The sequence below is a fragment of the Galeopterus variegatus genome, unplaced genomic scaffold (assembly GCF_000696425.1).
Source record: "Galeopterus variegatus unplaced genomic scaffold, G_variegatus-3.0.2 Scaffold2153, whole genome shotgun sequence".
Taxonomy (NCBI): domain Eukaryota; kingdom Metazoa; phylum Chordata; class Mammalia; order Dermoptera; family Cynocephalidae; genus Galeopterus; species Galeopterus variegatus.
Window position 1 is genome coordinate 64970 of NW_007728264.1, and position 19081 is coordinate 84050.

Below are 19081 nucleotides of genomic sequence, written 5' to 3' on the forward strand. Positions count from 1 at the left end.
ACCCCTCGGCGGGAGCGCTACCGCGCTCCCAAGCGGCGCACTGTAGCAGTGCGCCACCGGGCCGGCCCCGTACTGTTGGTTTTTTAAAAAGATATTCAAGATAGGGGGAACCTTGGCTGTCGATTCATATTTAAAAAAAAAAAGAAAACTAAAAGCCAATAGGAAGTTCTATATGCATGGGTTTCCCTTGGGCTAGTCAGTTTCCAATTAAGAAATCTTTTATTAAGGCCGGCCTGTGGCTCACTTGGGAGAGTGTGGTGCTGATAACACCAAGGCCACAAGTTTGGATCCCTATATAGGGATGGCCGGATAGCTCACTTGGGAGAGCATGGTGCTGACACCACCAAATCAAGGGTTAAGATCCCGTTACCAGTCATCTTTGAGAAAGAAATCTTTCGTTCTCCTGCTTAGAGTTGCATGGACAGAGTGGTGGTATGCCATCATTCTGGTAACCCAGAGAAAATAAGAGAGTTGGAGTCTCTCAGTCCTATGCAGACTTTTATTTAATGACTGTCAACAGTGTGATACTTCATCCCTGCCATTAGCTGTATCTGGTGTCTGTAAGTCTAGCCTGTCAGATTCAGCCTCTCCAGAAAGGAAGCCTCTGCTCCTCCTCTCAGTGGTTCTATGGTACAAATTGGCTTGCTGCTTCTTGGCATTTGTCGTGTAGGAGTTATATTTTAGCTTTTTCATTCTGAAAGTCAGTTACCATTTATCCAGCTGTTTTCCTCTTCCAAAAGTCTGTTGATATCTCTTGACTGCTCTCCTCCCTTCATTCTTGCTGATTTTTACCCCTTTTTTGGGTCATTTTAGTGGGATTTCAGGAGGGAGCAAGTTAAATATGTAGCTCAGTTGTCCATGTTAACAGGACATACAGTGCAGCCTTTTTTTTAGGTCAAATGTACTTTGGCTTTTCCAGGATAAATAAAGGATTACTGGTAAGGCTGAGAAATTATTCCTTTCTTCTTGTACTCTTGCCTAGAAACATGGGGACATATGTTCGCCCAATGTATTTCTAACCCTATAAGGAGGTGCTAGTAATGAGCTATAACTATAATTGTAGTAAGATATCTGGTCCTTTTCCCCTTGTGTAACGCTCTTAATCCTATTCGTGACGCCAATTGTCTAGCTACACGACCACGCCAGTTGTCAGGCTCTTTTACCTGCTGGTAATCCTGCACCAGCTGGGCCAACTGTCGAGCTAAGGCTAGGTCTGGAGCCCCCAGACCCCTCAAGCGCATTGTCCAGACTGGGTCACAAACCCTTCATATGCCAAGCTGGGTCACCAGACCCCACACGTGCAGGTCTATGAGCTAGGTAACTAGCCAAAAGGTCCTTGGAGCCATAGGTTGGAAAGCATGGCCACGCCAGGCAGACACCTGAGGCAGATGCCTGCCTGCCTGCTTCACTAAAACTCTCTCTCTCTGAAGAACACAAGAATAGCAGCAAAACTAAAAAGATACATTGGCTCACATGCACACTAACTACACACACACACACACACACACACACAATTTGCTTACAAAAGATGTGCTAAAACCACACCCAACTGGACCCAAGGCGAGGGCCCTGACCAAACTATTCCATTTTCCCAAAAATCCACCCCTTCAGGGTCCTTGCTGCACAATCCACGCCTTCAGAATCCTCTGCAATGTTCCCTCAATGAGGATAAATGACCCTTACATATACATATTACACATTCCATCCCAGTTCCGCAAGCCTTCAGCTTGTTGCAGTACCAATTCAAAAGTCCAAAGTCCCCTCTGAGACCAAAGGCAAAAGTCCTTCCAGCCGTGAACCTGTAAAGAGTCAAAAACAAGTTTATCTACTTCCAGGATACAGTGGGACAGACATTGGGTACACATTCCCATTCCAAAAGGGAGGAAAAGAAAGGAAAACAGTGTCCAAACAAATCCAAAACCCAAACAGGGCAAACATTAAGCACACTGGGGCATGTGGACCCCTAAAGCATTTGGCAACCTTGCTCCTACAACTCTGCCAAGTGCAGACCATTGAGCTGCCTGGTGCCTGCAGCTTTTCCAGGCTGGCACTGCACATTGCCAGCAGCCCACAGTTCTGGGCTCCTGGTGGCAGTCCCCCCATCCTGGCATTTCCTTGGCGGGGGTTCTCTGTGGGGGCTCCAACCCCACTTTTCTGCTCCACATTACTCCATAGATGACCTCCGCAGCGGCTCCACCCCTGCAGCAGGTCTCTGCCTTAGTCCCCCAGCTTATTTATACATCTTCCAAAATCTAGGTGAAGGCTGCCACGCCTCCACTGCTCTCACATACTGCTGGCTTGCAAACTTAACACAACGTGAACACCACCAGCCACCACCAAGGTTTTTGGCTTTTGCTCCTTGGAGGTGCTGAGGCAGCATTGCTCCAGCCAGAGCAGCTTGGACGCAGGGAGCAGTTTGCTGAAGGCAATGACACCTCAGGTCTGCCCTCTGGGACAAAGTCAGTTCTCCTAGGATGGGAGGGGTACTCTCCCAAACTTCTCAAATGCCCTCAGGGCCTGTGATGGGTGGGGGCCCCCATCGAGACTTCTCAAATGCTCTTAGGGCTTTTTTCCCCATTGTCTTGGCTCTTAGCATCTGGCTGCCTCACCTCCAAGATAATGTCTTTAGCAAACAGTTTATGGGCTTCACCCTTGCATTTTTCTCCTGCTCTCCACTTTTACATTCTGGCTTTAGAATTACTTCAATCAGCTCGGCTTACATCGGCTACTCACTCAGTCTCAGGCAGTTCAGCAGCATTCACCCATGCATTTCAAACAGCTGCATTTTCCCAGTCCATCAAGGAGTGGCTGTCCTGCCCCTGTGCATATCTGCTTTCCTGTGACTGCTGCCACCGAGACAGGCACATAGTAAGGGAGACTGATTTTTCCACCTTTTCAACAGGTAAAAACATGCTTGAAATTCTGCAGGGGCACTTGTCCTTGGGTCATCTGCCCATCTGCATGTGGCACTCTTTTCTCGGGTTTTATGGTACCCAGCTGGCCATCAGGTTTAAGTGGCACCCTCCAAGCCTTTTGGCTTCAGACAAATGCAACATGCGTTTACTGCATAGTCTCTAGAGCACGCTCCATCATCCACCCCTAGGTCTCATAGCTGCAGCCGCCAAGCAGCCAGGGGCTCTCCCTGTTTCTGCTGCTTTACTGTCTCAATTTCTCGTGCACAACAGGTCGTGCCTGGAGATGCATGGGTTTTCCCCAACTTACCACTGGATTGGTCGTCTTCCTTGGCATGAGAGGCAGGAGTGGCCAATCACTGCACGCTGTCCTTCAGGACATTTATCCTTGCTTCCAACACCTCTGCTTTCTGCCGCAAATCTCGATCAGTTTGCAGCATACTGAGCAATAGCCAGGCTCCGGTCAGCAGAAAAGTGGCCACCGGGCACCACATGCTCAAGGACAGCCACATTCCCTCCCCTTCCCAAGGGGTTTTGCATTGTAGTACCTGGTCTATGCTGCCTTGCAGTACACTGTGCAGCAACCAGATCCCAGTCAACAGGAAGGTGGCCATAGGGCAGAGCATATTCACAAGTAGCCACATTTCCCCCTTCTTCCAAGGACTTTTGGCTCCTGTACCTGCTCAGAATCCTGTCGCAGACTACGCCAATTGTGGGGCTCTGCTAAGCTATGGCTAAGGCTAATGTCTGGAATCCTGTTGACATCGCCAGTTGTAGCACTCTTAATCCTGTTCATGATGCCAATTGTCTAACTACACGACCACGCCAGTTGTCAGGCTCTTTTACCTGCTGGTAATCCTGCACTGACTGGGCCGATGGTCGAGCTAAGGCTGGGTCTAGAGCCCCCAGACCCCTCAAGCCTATTGTCCAGAATGGGTCACAAATCCTTCATACGCCAGGCTGGGTCACCAAACCCCACACATGCCAGGCTGGGTTACCAGACCCCACACGTGCAGGTCTATGAGCTAGGTAACTGGCCAAAAGGTCCTTGGAGCCATAGGTTGGAAAGCATGACCAACCAGGCAGACGCCTGAGGCAGATGCCTGCCCGCCTGCTTCACTCAAACTACTCTCTCTCTTTCTGAAGAACACAAGAATAGCAACAAAAAGATACATTGGTGCACATGCGCACTAACTACACACACACACACACACACACACAATTTGCTTGCAAAGGATGTTCTAAAACCACACCCAACTGGACCCAGGGCAAGGGCCCTGACCAAACTGTTTTATTTTCCCAGCACCTTGGAATCAAATAAGCTTGAGCTTCCAAACCTAAAAGTTAAGAAGAAATAAATTCTTAATGTAAACAATCCTTTTAATCATATGTGAATCACCACCTCTCTTTTTCTAAGAAATAAGTGCAATTTTCATACTAAATGGTATTTTTTCTATTACTATGAGGAATTGTCATAGAAAAATTGGAGGAGGCATAGGTTCTAATCAATGAAGATTATCATGAATTGTAGTAAACCACGAATCAAATATTTAAATAATTCCCCATATGGAGTTGGTGAAACAATTGCTAACTAAATGTGGCATATGCAATGAAGAGATACTATTTTTCACCCATCAGATTGGTAACAATTTTGGAGTGTAGTAATATCAAATATTGACAAATGTGCAGGGAAACAAGTACTCTCACACATAGCTGGTGAGAGTGGAAATTGGGATAGCCACTTTAGATGGCAGTATCTGTTAAATTAAAATGTGTACCCTCGTGACCCTGTAACTCCACTTCTCTCTAGTAAAACCTTGTACATGTGTACAGAAGGCATGTGTACATGTGTACAGAAGGCATGTACACAAATATTTCATTATGATAAAAAAAAAGAATGAGGTGGCTCTGTATTCACTGATACAAATAAATCTCTAAGACCGATTAAGTAAAAAAACGCAAGTTACAGAATAATATATACATATAGTATAATTCTGTTTATGTTTTTTTGTTTTCATTGTCTCCATTTTATTTTATTTTATTTTAACTTACACATTGTAATTGTACACACTTATGGAGTACAATCTGATATTTAGATACATATATTTGTGGTATAATAATCAGATTAGGGTAGTTAATGTATCCACCACCTCATGCATGTATCATTTCTTTGTGGTAAAAACATTCAAAAGCCTCTCCTCTATCTATTATGTAATATACAAAACTTAACTGTTAACCATAGTCACCCTATTGTGCCACAGAACACCAGAACTTATTCCTTCTATCTAATTGTAATTCTGTACCCATTGGCCAGCCTCTCCATTTTCCCTCCCCCCGCCTTCCCTTCCCCAGTTGCTGGTAACCACTGTTCTATTCTCTGCCTCTATAATATCAACTTTTTTTTTTCTTAGATTCCACATATGAGTGGGGTCATATGGTATTTGTCTTTCTGTGCCTGGCTTACTTCACTTAACATAATGATCTCCAAGTCCATTCATGTTGCTACAAATGACAGGATTTTATTCTTTTCTGTGGTGGAATAATATTTCATTGTGTATATATACCACATTTTTTTTTATCCATTTATCCGTTGTTAGACACTTACGTTAATTCCATATCTTAGCTATTGTAAGTTGTGCCACAATAAAACATGGGAGTGCAGATATCTCTTTGACATACTAACTTCATTTCCTTTGAGAATATACCCAGTAGGGGGATTGTTGGAAATTCTATTTATGCTTAACACACATTTTAATTCACACACACACACAAATATATATGCGTGTGTGTGTGTATATACTCTATATATTATTTTTATTTTTTTATTTATTTATTTTTTTTTGTCTTTTTCCGTGTCCGGCAACGGATCGCAACCCTCAGTGTTGCCCCCGCACCGGACCGGGGACCGGCAACGGGATTGCAACCCTCGGCGCTGCTCCCGTGCCTCGCTCAGCCAGTGAGCGGGAACCGGTCTGTATGTGGGATCCGAACCCTCGGGCGGGAGCGCCGCCGCGCTTCCCAAGCGGCGCACTATCCAGTGCGCCACCGGGCCGGCCCTATATATTATTTTTATATATTTATTATATATATTCTAGACATTTATATATGTAATATATACTCTATATTTTATATATTTAATGTATATTTAATGTGTAATATATAATATTATGTAATATACATTTCTATATATGTAAATGTCTAGATGTGTAATATGTAGTAAAAAGTGTCTGGAAGATCTTCACCAAACTGTTAACAGTGGTTTACTTCTGGAGAGGATACTGGAATTTTGGCAGGGGTGAGGCAGTCAAGGGAACTTGACCTTTATATGTATTATCTAAATTTTTTTTTTTTTTTACAAGAATGTATATTCATGTTACTTCTATAAGTAAAAATAAATATAAAGAATGCAGGGTACAAAAGCAATTTCTGGTAATTTGTATCTATGAATATTCATAATAAAAAATAAATAAATGGGGAAAAAAAGAATGCATATACACACACACATTATTGACCAGTTTAAATACACAGAGTAACTATAAAGCCATGAGATTGATTTTCATTGGTTATGCTGAAGTGGCTCAGTAGATTGCTTGAAAACAGCTGTAGCCTATTTAGAAAACTCTGATGTATCCCCACCTAACCTGCCTCAGCTCCTTTGTGTCAATCTAATGCTGGTCTAGGGCCTGCATATAATCTTGGCTGCCAACCACTTATTCAGCCAATTATTTTTTAATCTTTTTTGCTTATGAGAACAAGATGGACTCTGTTCATTGGGTTTTCCCAATCTTGGAAATTGACAAATTTCAGTTGCTAGAATTCATTTCCTAAATGCATGCAGAACTGCAGTTGCTATTGAGTAGGTAAGTTTGAAAGTTCTAAATATAAGAATATTTGTACAGTTCTTTAAAGTTTACAAAATGTCTTTACCTTTTTATTTTATTTGTTCTTCCCAACAACCCTGTGAAGTAAGTGTTATTATTAATTATTACATAGATAGGGAAACTCTCATGAGTCCCCAAGACTACCCCTCGGTCTGAAGATTCACTAGGAGGACTCACAGGACTCAGCATATAGTCATATTCACAGTTAAGATTTATTACAATGAAAGGATACAAAGAAAAATCAGCAAAGGGACAGGCACATGGGCAAAGTCTGTAGGAAACCAGGCATAAGCTTCTAAGAATTTTGTTCCAGTGGAGTCACACAGGAAGCACTTCTCTCCTCCAGTAATGGGTTATGACAACATGTGTGGAATGTTGTCTGCCGGAGAAGTGCCCCTGAGCCTAGGAGTCCAGGACTTTTACCAGGGGTCAGCATTCTCTGCATTGTACATACCAAAATTCTAGACTCCCAGAAAGAAGGCAGATATTCAGGATAAATCATATTATTTGCACAGTTTAGGCATAGTGGCCCACTCTTTTATCAGTTAGAGAATGGTGGGAACCCTTCCAAAATCTAAGTTCCCAAACATGAACCAAGGGCCAACCTTGCAAGCAGGTCTTTTTAAGGATAGCAATCTCAGGCCTGCTATATTAACTCTTTTCTGCACAGAAACTAAGACTAAAAGAGATGAAGTAACTTTCCTTAGAATACTTAAATAGTAAGTGTTGCAGTCAAGATTCAAATCCAAGCCTTTGGATTCCAAGTCCATACTTTTCTGCTACATAACATTAATTTCCATCAAATCAAGAACAAATGTTTTTAGTGTGCAATGAAAGTGGCAAAACAATGCATAGTTCCTCGAGACATGGAATGTTGAAGCAATTTTCTTCTTGTGCTATGTAATGCTTTCTTTCTCTCTAACCTTTCTAGGATAACATTAAAAATCTAGAATTGGAAGTCATCAGTCTGCAAAAGGAAAAGGAAGAATTGGTTCTTGAACTTCAGACAGCAAAGAAAGATGTCAACCAAGCAAAGTAAGAATAAAGTCAAATGTTATGTCAAGTTCCTTCTATGTGTGAAGAGTTTTAGAGGGAATAGAGAAGTAGAAGACCCATTTACTGCCCCCAAAGGATTTAAGCCTACTTGTGGAGAGGAGACCTAAACATAAGAAAGGTTAAGTAATCAAGATTTTAAGTAACATCTGAGAATGACAGTAAAAAATGCCATGACAGAGCACTTGATTAGTAACCAAATAAATAAATTTCTTAGGCAGTAATTGCATTAAGAGTTCAGAGTCAGGATATATCAATTCAGGATGGCATGATCAGGGAAGGCTTTACAAAAAGTGAACATTTGAGTTGGCCTTTGAAAGATTATGAGACCTCCTTCACAGCAATAGTTTCCTTGTCCCTATACAGATGGTAAATTAGCTTGTGCATAGCATTAATGTCCAGGCTAGTGATTAAAAAATCAGTCTAAGTATCTATTACAGTTGAGAAGAAAACCAAGACAGATAGCCATGCATCCTACTCTCGACCAGACCTCTGTCTTATTGGCTATTCTACCTTCTTTTTACTCGGTGACTCTGTTTTCTCTCTCTGTTGAGTCTAAAGCTCATGTTCTTAAAAGTTATGCTTAATGTTTACTATCTCAGACTTGTGTAATAATTGACAGAATTATTCCTTACAGCTAAAGTGAAGTGACATGCCTTAAAAGAACCATTTTTTGGACACAAGTGGTGAGGGAGGAGTGTATTAAGGCAATTGCATTATTGCATACTCAGAAAATTTTGTTGTTTTACTATTTGTATTAAGCTCCCATTATTGAGACAGTTTTTGTTGCTTGGGTGGTATTTGTTATTTTAAAGATGGCTATGTGACTAGTCACCTATTTTATATATGTCAGCGTTGTGAACCTGGGAGTCTAGTATTATGTCTTTTGAAGTCAGGCTTTGTTGCTGGTAGTCTTCACTCCTACAAGCATCTGTGTTTAGGTTGAGTGAGCGCCGCCGCAAACGTCTCCAGGAGCTGGAGGCTCAAATAGCTGATCTGAAGAAAAAACTGAATGAACAGTCCAAACTTCTGAAGCTGAAGGAATCCACAGAGCATACTGTCTCCAAACTAAACCAGGAGATATGGGTAATAAAATCTCATCCTTGCATTTACCCCATTGGAACTTACAAACACAGATGTTCTGTTTAGAATTATGCTACAGAGGTGTTTTCAGGTGAGAAACTAGCAGGCAAAACAATCATTGAAGTGTGTGAATCTCCACAAATATCCCTTTTGCAGGACATGATGATGGTAGTCATCTGATAATAAAACCTTGCTTTGACATTCAGAGTTTAATGTTAGATTCTCTGAACCCAAAGAACAAAATCTCAGTATTTAGTGGTGATATCCTGATCACCTTCCATGCTGTTTTGGCATAATTTCATAGCAAGATGACAGGCACCTAGAGAAAATTCTCAGTTTTTGAATTTTCAACTTGTAACATCCACAAAGTGGTGATTATAGGCCACTTGTACTGAAACTTTTAGAATACAGTGGTTGCTAGATGGATTTGTCCTTGAGGCTTAGTAGATATTTCCTTGAAATTTCATTTATATATAGTGAATTTAGGGCTGAATTTAGCTTCTAGGTACATTTTTCTTTTATTTTTTTCATAATGTCTATTTGTGTACTCTATACTTGGAAACCCTATGCAAACATAGCAAGGGGTATTGCAAGCCTAATCAGAAAATATGTTGGTGGCCTTCTCATCTTGGCTCGAGTTTCTCCTTTCTTAATGGTAAGTCTATTCATCTGCACATTGGCCTAGAATAAAATTCAGAGGACTAATACTTATACTGGTTTTTGTTTTTACAGATGATGAAAAATCAGCGGGTACAGTTAATGCGTCAGATGAAAGAGGATGCTGAGAGGTTTAGACAGTGGAAGCAACAAAAAGACAAAGAAGTAATCCAGTTAAAAGAACGTGTAAGTAACTAAAAATTCTCAAAGACCTAGCTGATAAACCCTTCTCTGGGCTGACTAACAATATTGAAGCTTCTCTTCAAACGTGGTATCTCCAAAAATGTGACATATTCGTGAATTTAACAGTATTGTATTAAATGTCTACTATGTGCAAGGTACTGTCGACTAGGTACCATGGGAAATAGAGAGATGAGTAGTATATGATCTCTGCCTTTGAAAAATGCCTTGTCTTAAGGGGAAGGCAATAATACACATGGATTTCTCAAATATAAGGAATAAAGAGATCTGGGCTTTAAGAATGTTATAAAATACCAGAATAGCTAAGAGAAAGGAAAGCACACTTCCAGTTGGAATGAAAAGATGATACCGAACAGGCCCTCAATAATAGGGAGGATTTTGATAGAGTTAAGTATAAGCATTCCAGATAGATGGAACAATAGTAGCAAAGACAGAGATGACAACTTTATCTTTCTCTCTCTCTCTCTATCTCTCTCTCTCCCTCTATTTATTTATTTTAAATTTTATCTTTTTGTATCGAAACATAATTGATTATACATATTTGTGGGGTACAGTGTCGAATATTCATACTTGTGTGCAATATGTGATGCTCAAGTCAGGATAATTAGTATATTCAACGTTACACAATATAATTATTTTTGTAGCCCTTTACCAGTTTCTCTCCACCTCCCCTCTCCTTCCCCCTTTTCCCACCTCTGGTGGTCTTAGTTCTGTACAGAGATAACAACTTTGTAGACATATTCAAGGAATGGTGAATGGTCCAGGTAGGATGAAGGATAGTAGTAGAAGATTCTGTTGGAAAGGCAAATTGAAGGTGGATTATTAAAGATCCAAGATGTTTGAACTTTATTCTGTTAATAATGTAAAGATTCTTAGGGGTTTTTGAGAAACAAAGTGTTATCAGCAAAATACTGCTTTAGAAAGATGTATCTGGGAGTAATGTGTAGAACAAACTGAAATAGTGAGAAACTAGAGGCCAGAACACAAGTCAAAAAGATATTGATTATAAGGGCATGAATTAGAGTAGTAACAGTGTTCTTGGGAAGCACACTGGAAAGAACATTGATTTGGGGAAAATTTTAGAAGAATTGGCCAGAATGTTATGTGTTGGGTCAAGAGATAAGGAGAGGAAAAGCACTTTCAGAATGGCAGCATGAAGAATTTTGTGGACTCTCTTCCCAGCAAAACAACAACTGATGAAATTTGTAAAAACAACTATTAAAAGACTCTGAAAATTGTCCTAAGGGAATACAGGAAATGGAGAAACATTTATTTAAGAAAACCTACTAAATCTTAGTAAGAACAGTAAGAATCTGTCGCATTTGAGCCACAACCATCTCTCTCTCCACTTTCCCAACTCCCAGTCAGCAGCTATAGTTTCTTCCCAGTAGGAACAGGCCTCCAACATGTTTCATTCCCCATAGGTGTGTGTTGCCAGAGCTCTATTTCAGGCGAGAACAGCCAAGAGGTCTGGGATTCTCTTCTTCTGTCTAGCTCACTCATATAGGGTGGAAGCTTTACCCTTGCTGCAGAAGGCCAGGAATATAGGGGCCTGATTATATCAACCTATCTAATCATAGGATATAGATTCCATGTGAGGAGAGGCAAGCCAAGAAGAGCAGAGTATAGTGCCCCTGCCCAGTACCCTACTTGTAGAACCACTCAGAGAAACGGGCTGCAGTCCCTGCCCCCAGATCCCAAGCAGTTGTGCAGAAATTCTGTCTCAGGGAGAGGCAGGCCATAGGAACAACCATAGGAATGTAGCTCTCCCTAAGGGGACTGACTTTATTTGGGGACAGAATCTGGGGAAATTCAGGCCTAAAGGTGTTGTTGAAAACAATGGAAATTTTGGTGGTGAGCAACTAAGAGGAGACTGGTAGCTCTATGAGAACAGTAAGTGAAACAGCAGTAAAAATTCACAAACTGATCCTAAAATTCATATATTCAAAGCAATTAAAGAGAAGAACAGGGCCAGCCTGTGGCTCACTCGGGAGAGTGCGGTGCTGATAACACCAAGGCCATGGGTTCGGATCCTATATAGGGATGGCCGGTTCGCTCACTGGGTGAGCATGGTGCTGACAACACCAATCCACGGGTTAAGATCCCCTTACCGGTCATCTTTAAAAAAAAAGAAGAACAAATTTGAAGATGCACATTTCCTGATTTCAAAACTTTCTTCAAAGCTACAGTAATTAAGACTATGTAGTAGTACTATGTAAGGAGAGACATATAGATCAGTGGAACAGAATTGAGAGTTCAGAAATAAACTCATACATTTATGGTCAGTTGATTTTCAATGGTACCAAGACAATTCAATGAAGAAAGAATAGTTTTTTCAACAAATGTTTCTGGGACAAATGGATATTCACATGCAAAATAATGAAGTCAGAACTTGCCTCACACCATATAAAAAAATTAAAATAGAACAAAGACCTAAATGTAAGAGCTAAAAGTATACATCTATTAGAAGAAAATGTAGGTGTTAATCTTTGTGACTGGATTAGGCAGTGGTTTCTCAGATATGACACCTAAAGCACAACCGACCAAAAAAAAAAAAAGGAGTTAAATTAGACAAAATTAAAAGCTTTTGCATTATAAACAATACCATCAAGAAAGTGAATAGCTAGTCCACAGAATGGGAGAAAATATTTGCAAATGATATAACTGGTAAGGGTCTTGTATCCAGAATATATGGAGAAATCTTACAACTCAATAATAAAAATATAACCCAGTTTTAAAATGGGCAAGGCAATAAGCACATGAAACAGTGCTCAATGTCATTTGCCATCAGGAAAATGCAAATCAAAACCACAATGAAATACCATTTCACACCCACTGGGATGGCTATAATCGAAAAGACAGATAATAATAAGTGCTGACAAGAATGTAGAGAAACTGGAAACCTTATACATTGCTGGTGGGATGGGAAAATGGTGCAGCTGCTCTGGCAAACAGTTTGGTGGTTCTTCAAGAGATTAAATAAACAGAGGTACCATATGACCCAGTAATTCCACTCTTAGTTCTTTCTACCCAGGAGATATGAAAACAGATGTCCATAGAGCTGTCACCTCTCCCAGGGTGACAGAGACGCAAAGGATTACTCAAAGCCCATTTCTCCTGAGCAATGAGAGGCCCAAAGTGGTTACTCCCAGGCAAATCCTTTAAGAGATTAGGGTTCTTAGGAAATAACCCCAAATCAGGTTTTCTCTCCGTTTTTATTCAACAGACAAGAAAGATACAGAAAAGGAACATAGGTGGTTACAAAAAGAACAATGAGATAATTGTTGTACTTTCCCATCATAAAGGTTTAGATGCACCAAGGACATCTGCCCTTAGAGCAAGCATTTTTGCTGTGTTACAATTTTTTATCTACAACAGAGACTTTAGTCCTGGGAAAGTTTTCTGTTTTTCCCAAGCTTAACACTTCTATGTGCAATACCAAGAGGTTAGGCTATACCTGGAACTACAGGGCTGTGGCCCCACTAAAACTACAGGGCTTTTTTAATGTTGGTGTCCTCCACATATAGCAGTATTTGTAAAGCCAAAAAGTGGGAAAAAAACAAATGTCCATCAACTGGTAAATGCATAAAATAATGTGGTGTATATGTACAATGGAATATTATTCAGCCATAAAAAGGAATGAAATACTGTTACATGCTACAACATGGATGAACCTTGAAAATATTATGCTAAGTGAAAGAAGCTAGTCACAAAAGGCCACGTTATAAGATTACATTAATGTGAAATGTCCGGAATAGGCAAATCTAGAGACAGAAATTAGATTAGTGATTGCCTAGGGCTTCAGAAGGCAGGGTGATAGCTAAAGAATACGAGATTTCTTTTTGTAGTAATGAAAATGTTCTAAAATTGATTGTGGTGATAGTTACATCAACTCTGTGAATATGCCAAAAACCATTGAGTCATATACTTTAAATGGGTGAATTATATGGTATGTGAATTCCGCCTCAATAAAACTGTTAAAAGAAGAAAGGAAACATCTGTAAAGTGATGATGTTACATTCTACAGGAATGTTTACTCCATACTGGCAAGGATCTTTGTTTTGTTCACTTATGTATTCCCACTTGCTAGAACAGTGACTGCATATAGTGGGCATTCAATTACTGTTTATTGAATGATTTTAATGATAATAAATACACATCCTGCCTTTCAAAAAAATGAAATGGAAAGTAGAGCCTCAAAAAGTACTCTAAGCATTTGTTTGAGTAACTGGGAAGTCAGAGGAAACAGCTAGTTTGAAGGGACAAGATTGGTTTTAGGAGAATAACCTTTGGAATGGAGAGACCCAGAAGATATTGGACAATGTTAGCCTAGAGTGCAAGGGAGAGATTGGGCTGGACTTAGCAATTAGGGAGTTGTCTGCACAGAGGTGAAGGTTGAAACCACAGAAGTAATGAAATCATGTAGAATATATAGAAAAAGAAGGCTAAGAAGAGAATCTTCTTATTTCATGTATAAGAAAATGCAAAGAAGAAAATGAAATTTGTAAGGGAGAAGAAGAATTAGGAATGAGAAGTTCATTAGGAATGCTAATAATGCTAAGAGAGAAGCCAAAGAAGATAGGAACTGTTAAAAAAAAAATTGAATTTAATCAATAAGAGGTTTCAGGACAATGGTAGGAACTATTTACAAGAGGATTATGGAGTGAACAGTAATGACAGTGGAAGTACTAAACATAGACCTCTCTTTTACGAAATTTGGTGGTGAGAAGAATGTTCGGTTTTCTCTTTTCACTGGACTAGCTTAATCTCCTGGCTGTGTTTCTTTAATTCCCTTGACTTCTCATATCAACACACATCATATTTGATTATAATTGTATTGCATGTTGTTTGTCTTCTCTAGCAGTTTCTGTAAGAGTAGTAATCCTGTCATGTTCATCTCTGCATCCCAGACATGTAGCATAGTTCCTAGTGTGTAGTAGATGGCCCAATGAATATTATATTGGTTTAATGAAATGAATTGTTGAAGTATGCTGGCAAAGACATGACTAAAATGGCTGACTATGCCATCCAGACTGGATAAGGAACAAGTGAAGCCAGGAAGAACTTAATGGATTAATAGAATAGGGAAGGGGCCAAGAAATCAAAGCATTTAATATTGTGTGTTTAGTTGAAGCAAGCGATAACCCATAGTACTATATTTCTTGTCCTTTATTTTCTAATATGGGCAGAGAGGGTTTATATAGCAATAACCTGGTTTTGTTCAGGAATGAATAACCTCTTATTTAGCTGCAGATTACCTTAATTTAATAGGTGGTTAGCTATATGATAGACTTTCTCCTTTTTGCCAGCCACCTGGGTTTTATGATGGATGCACTGGTAGGGTTGATGGGGAAAGAGTACTGGTCTACTTTTCAGGAGAACTGAGTCCCAGCTCTGTCAGTAACTACCTGTTTGGAAGAGACTGTTCATTAGATGATCTTTAAGGCTTCTTCCAGGTCTCACATTCTATGATATTTTTTCTAATAATTGATTTATGACTGAGACTTCAGGAATCTAGCCACAGAACAATAGGCTGAAGGAGAAAACCACCTTCTTTCTACATACAAACATGGTTTCTAGAACTACCAGTTTTTTTGTTTTGTTTTGTTTTGTTTTTTCCTTTTTGTCTTTTTTCGTGACCGGCAACGGATCGCAAGCCTCAGTGTTGCGCCCGTACCGGACCGGGACCGGCAACGGGATCGCAACCCTCAGTGCTGCGCCCGCACCTCACTCAGCCAGTGAGCGGCTGGTCTGTATGTGGGATCCGAACCCTCGGCGGGAACGCAGCCTTGCTCCCAAGTGGCGCACTGTAGCAGTGCGCCACCGGGCCGGCCCCTAGAACTATCAGTTTTTGACTCTGATAGAAGAAGATGAAGACAGCTCACTGTATTATATTTAGCCTTACATACCAAAGATATCTGAAAATATTCCTTAGTTATATTATAAGGTTTTATTTTAGCTAATTGAGATCTGACTTTTTTCTAATCAGGACCGTAAGAGGCAATATGAGCTGCTGAAACTTGAAAGAAACTTCCAGAAACAGTCCAATGTACTCAGACGTAAAACTGAGGAGGTAAGAAAATCCAATCTGCTAGGTCAAGTGTATTGTCATCTTCAGGCAAAGTAATATCCCTTAAATGATCCAGTGTTCTGAGTAACCAGGGATCCCAGTCTTAACCAGCAGCTCCTAAATCTTGATCCCTATTTATGTCATCAATTGTGAGCAAATAAAGACCTGATGAAAATGGTACTATTCAAATAAGGATATTTTTTTTCTAATTGGGTTTGATTCTTTCCCAAAAAACACAGAATACTATTATATATGATATTTCCAGACATTTTTAATCTGCAGAACTTCGTTGAAATGTATTCCTCCCCTAAGCTCTAAAGCAGTAGCTGTTCACCAGTATTATGTCCAGAAGACTTATAAACCTGGTTCCTATAGGAACTCAAACCCATATAATTTTTATTTTTCTTTACTAATTTGTTGGATATTAGAGTGTTCTTCTTTTTACCCTTTATTCAACATTACTATGTGCCATTTTTATTTAGGCAGCAGCTGCCAACAGGCGTCTCAAGGATGCTCTCCAAAAACAACAGGAGGTCGCAGATAAGCGGAAAGAGACTCAGAACCGTGGAATGGAAGGCACTGCAGCTCGAGTGAAGGTATGAACAGCTTGAACTGCCATTTCTCTTACATATGCTGAGTATAGGAAAAAACGGGAAATCGCTTTCTTTTGGTTTAGAAGTAAACATTGCAAAACCGAAGTTCTACCTGAAAGCCTTATTTCCTAAAGATATGAGTATCTTCAAACTGTTGTTAAAGACCAGGAGTATAGAACCCTTTCTATCCTTGCCCCTATTGAGATTCAGTTAATTTTTTTTTTTTTTTCTTTTTCAAAAGATGACCGGTAAGGGGATCTCAACCCTTGGCTTGGTGTTGTCAGCACGATGCTCAGCCAGTGAGCAAACTGGCCATCCCTATATAGGATCCGAACCCGCGGCCTTGGTGTTATCAGCACCGCACTCTACCGAGTGAGCCACGGGCCGGCCCCGAGATTCAGTTACTTTTTTAACAGCTTTATTGAGGTATAACTGACATTAAATAAATTGTACTTATTTAAAGTGTGCAATTTGATGAGTTTCGACACATATATGCACCCATGAAAATCACCACCACAATCAAGATGACAATGTTCACCATTGCCAAAATTTTCTTTGTACCCATTTGTAATTCGTCCCTTCCCTCCCTGGCCTATCCCTCTACTCCCTATTCCAGGCAAGATATATTGCATATATTTTGTCAAATATTCCTGAATACTTTATATTTTTATGACATTGCAAGTGATATTTTTTATTTCCATTTCCAATCATTTGAACACACCCATTGGTTCTCATAGCTTTTTTTTAGAGTCTTAGGATTTTCTACATAGTAAATCATGTTATCCACAAATAGGGACAATTTTATTTTGATATTAATCTGCTTTCTGTCACTATAGATTTACTTTTATTTTCTAGAATTTTATAAAAATAAAATCATACAGTATGTAATTTTTTTCTGACTTTCATTCAGCACAATTATTTTGATATTCATCCATGTGGTTGCATGTATCATACTTCTTTCCTTTTTATTGCTGAGTAGCATTGTGTGGACATACTATAATTTGTTTATTCATTCACCTTATTGATGGACATTTGGGTCATTTCCAGTTTGGGAATATTATAAATATTGTACAGAACATTTACGTACAAGTATGTGTGTGGACCTATGTTTTTCATTTCTTTTGGGTAACTAGCTAGGAGAGGAATGGCATTCTCATATGGTAGGTGAATGTTTTAACTTTTAAGCAACTGCCAAGCTGTTTTCCAGAGTGATTATACCGTTTGACATTTCTACTAGCAATGTATGAGGGTTCTAATTGCTGCATATTCTCACCAGTACTTAGTATGGTCAGTCTTTTAAATTTTAGCTATTCTAGGGCCGGCCCATGGCTCACCTGGGAGTGTGGTGCTAAGAACACCAAGGTCACGGGTTTGGATCCCTACATAGGAATGGCCAGTTAGCTATCTTCAGAGAGTGTGGTGTTGACAACACCAAGTCAAGGGTTAAGATCCCCTTACTGGTCATATTTAAAAAAAAAAAAAAAAAAAATTAAGTGGGTGGCTAGTGGTACCTCATTGTGGTTTTAATTTTCATTTCCCTAATGACTAATGATGTTAAGCATCTTTTCATGTGCTTATTTGCCTCATGCATGTTGTCTTTTGTGAAGTATCTGTTCATATATTTTCCCCATTTTTTAATTGCGTTGTTTGTTTTTCTCATTATTAAGTTACAATTCTTTACATATTTTAGATATATCCAACAGAGGACTTCTCCGTTTTTCAAATATTTTCTCCCAGGCTGTGGCTGGCCTTTTCATTTTGTAGCAGTGTCCTTTGAAGAGCAAAACTTTTTCATTTTGATGCCATCCAATTTATTGATATTTTTTCTTTTAGACTCATGGTTTTTGTGTCCTATTTAAGAAATCTTTGCCAAACCTGTGTGTATTAGTCCATTTCTGTTGCTTAAAGCAAAATGCCTGGAATGTGGGTAATTTATAAAAAATGAAATTTATTGCTTACATTTTCAGAGGCTGGGAAGTCCACAGTGCAGGGAACACATCTGATCAGGGTCTTGGTGGCGACAGTGACCCAGAGGTCTCACATGGCAGAAAATGGTGGAGCAGAGAAGAAACTAACCTCTTGTGTGCTCTTCTTTTAAAGCCCTCAGAACCACGCCCCTGACCACCGTTTTTAATCCATTCACTACACCATGGTCCTACAATCTAATCACCTCTTCAAGGCCCTGACTTTCAATTACCATAATAGGATTTCCCACCCTCAGCAATTAGAGTTGGGGATTAAGGCTCAGTGAGGTTGGGGGGGCATCCAATCTACAGCACCATGGTCACTAAGATTTCCTCATAAGTTTTCTTCTAGAAGTTGTATGTTTTTAAGCTTTACATTTAGGTCTATGATTCATTTTGATTTGACACCTTTATCAGAATCAAATGTACATATGTCTGTTTCTAGATTCTGTTCCATTGATCTACATGTCTATTTTTTATGTCAATACCAAAATGTCTTGAATACAGTCACTTTATAATAAGTCCTGAAATCGGGTAGTGTTAAGTCCTCCAAAGTTGTTATTCTTCTTCAAAACTGTTTTGGGAAAACTAGGTCCTTTGCATTTCCATGCAGATTTTAGAATTAGCTTGTCAATATCTACAAAAAAGCCTATTGGAAGTTTGATTA

At 39.7% G+C, this 19081-nt stretch overlaps 1 protein-coding gene across 1 annotated transcript in view; it reads left to right on the forward strand.

Annotated features, from left to right (window-relative positions):
* LOC103596959 (chromosome-associated kinesin KIF4A) overlaps positions 1–19081 on the forward strand; it is an 85867-nt gene that overhangs the window by 45953 nt on the left and 20833 nt on the right. The window contains exons 9-13 of the mRNA XM_008580744.1: positions 7725–7828; positions 8788–8932; positions 9662–9772; positions 15777–15860; positions 16340–16453. Of these exons, the coding sequence (XP_008578966.1) occupies positions 7725–7828; positions 8788–8932; positions 9662–9772; positions 15777–15860; positions 16340–16453 (558 nt within the window). The remainder of the gene's footprint in view (positions 1–7724; positions 7829–8787; positions 8933–9661; positions 9773–15776; positions 15861–16339; positions 16454–19081) is intronic.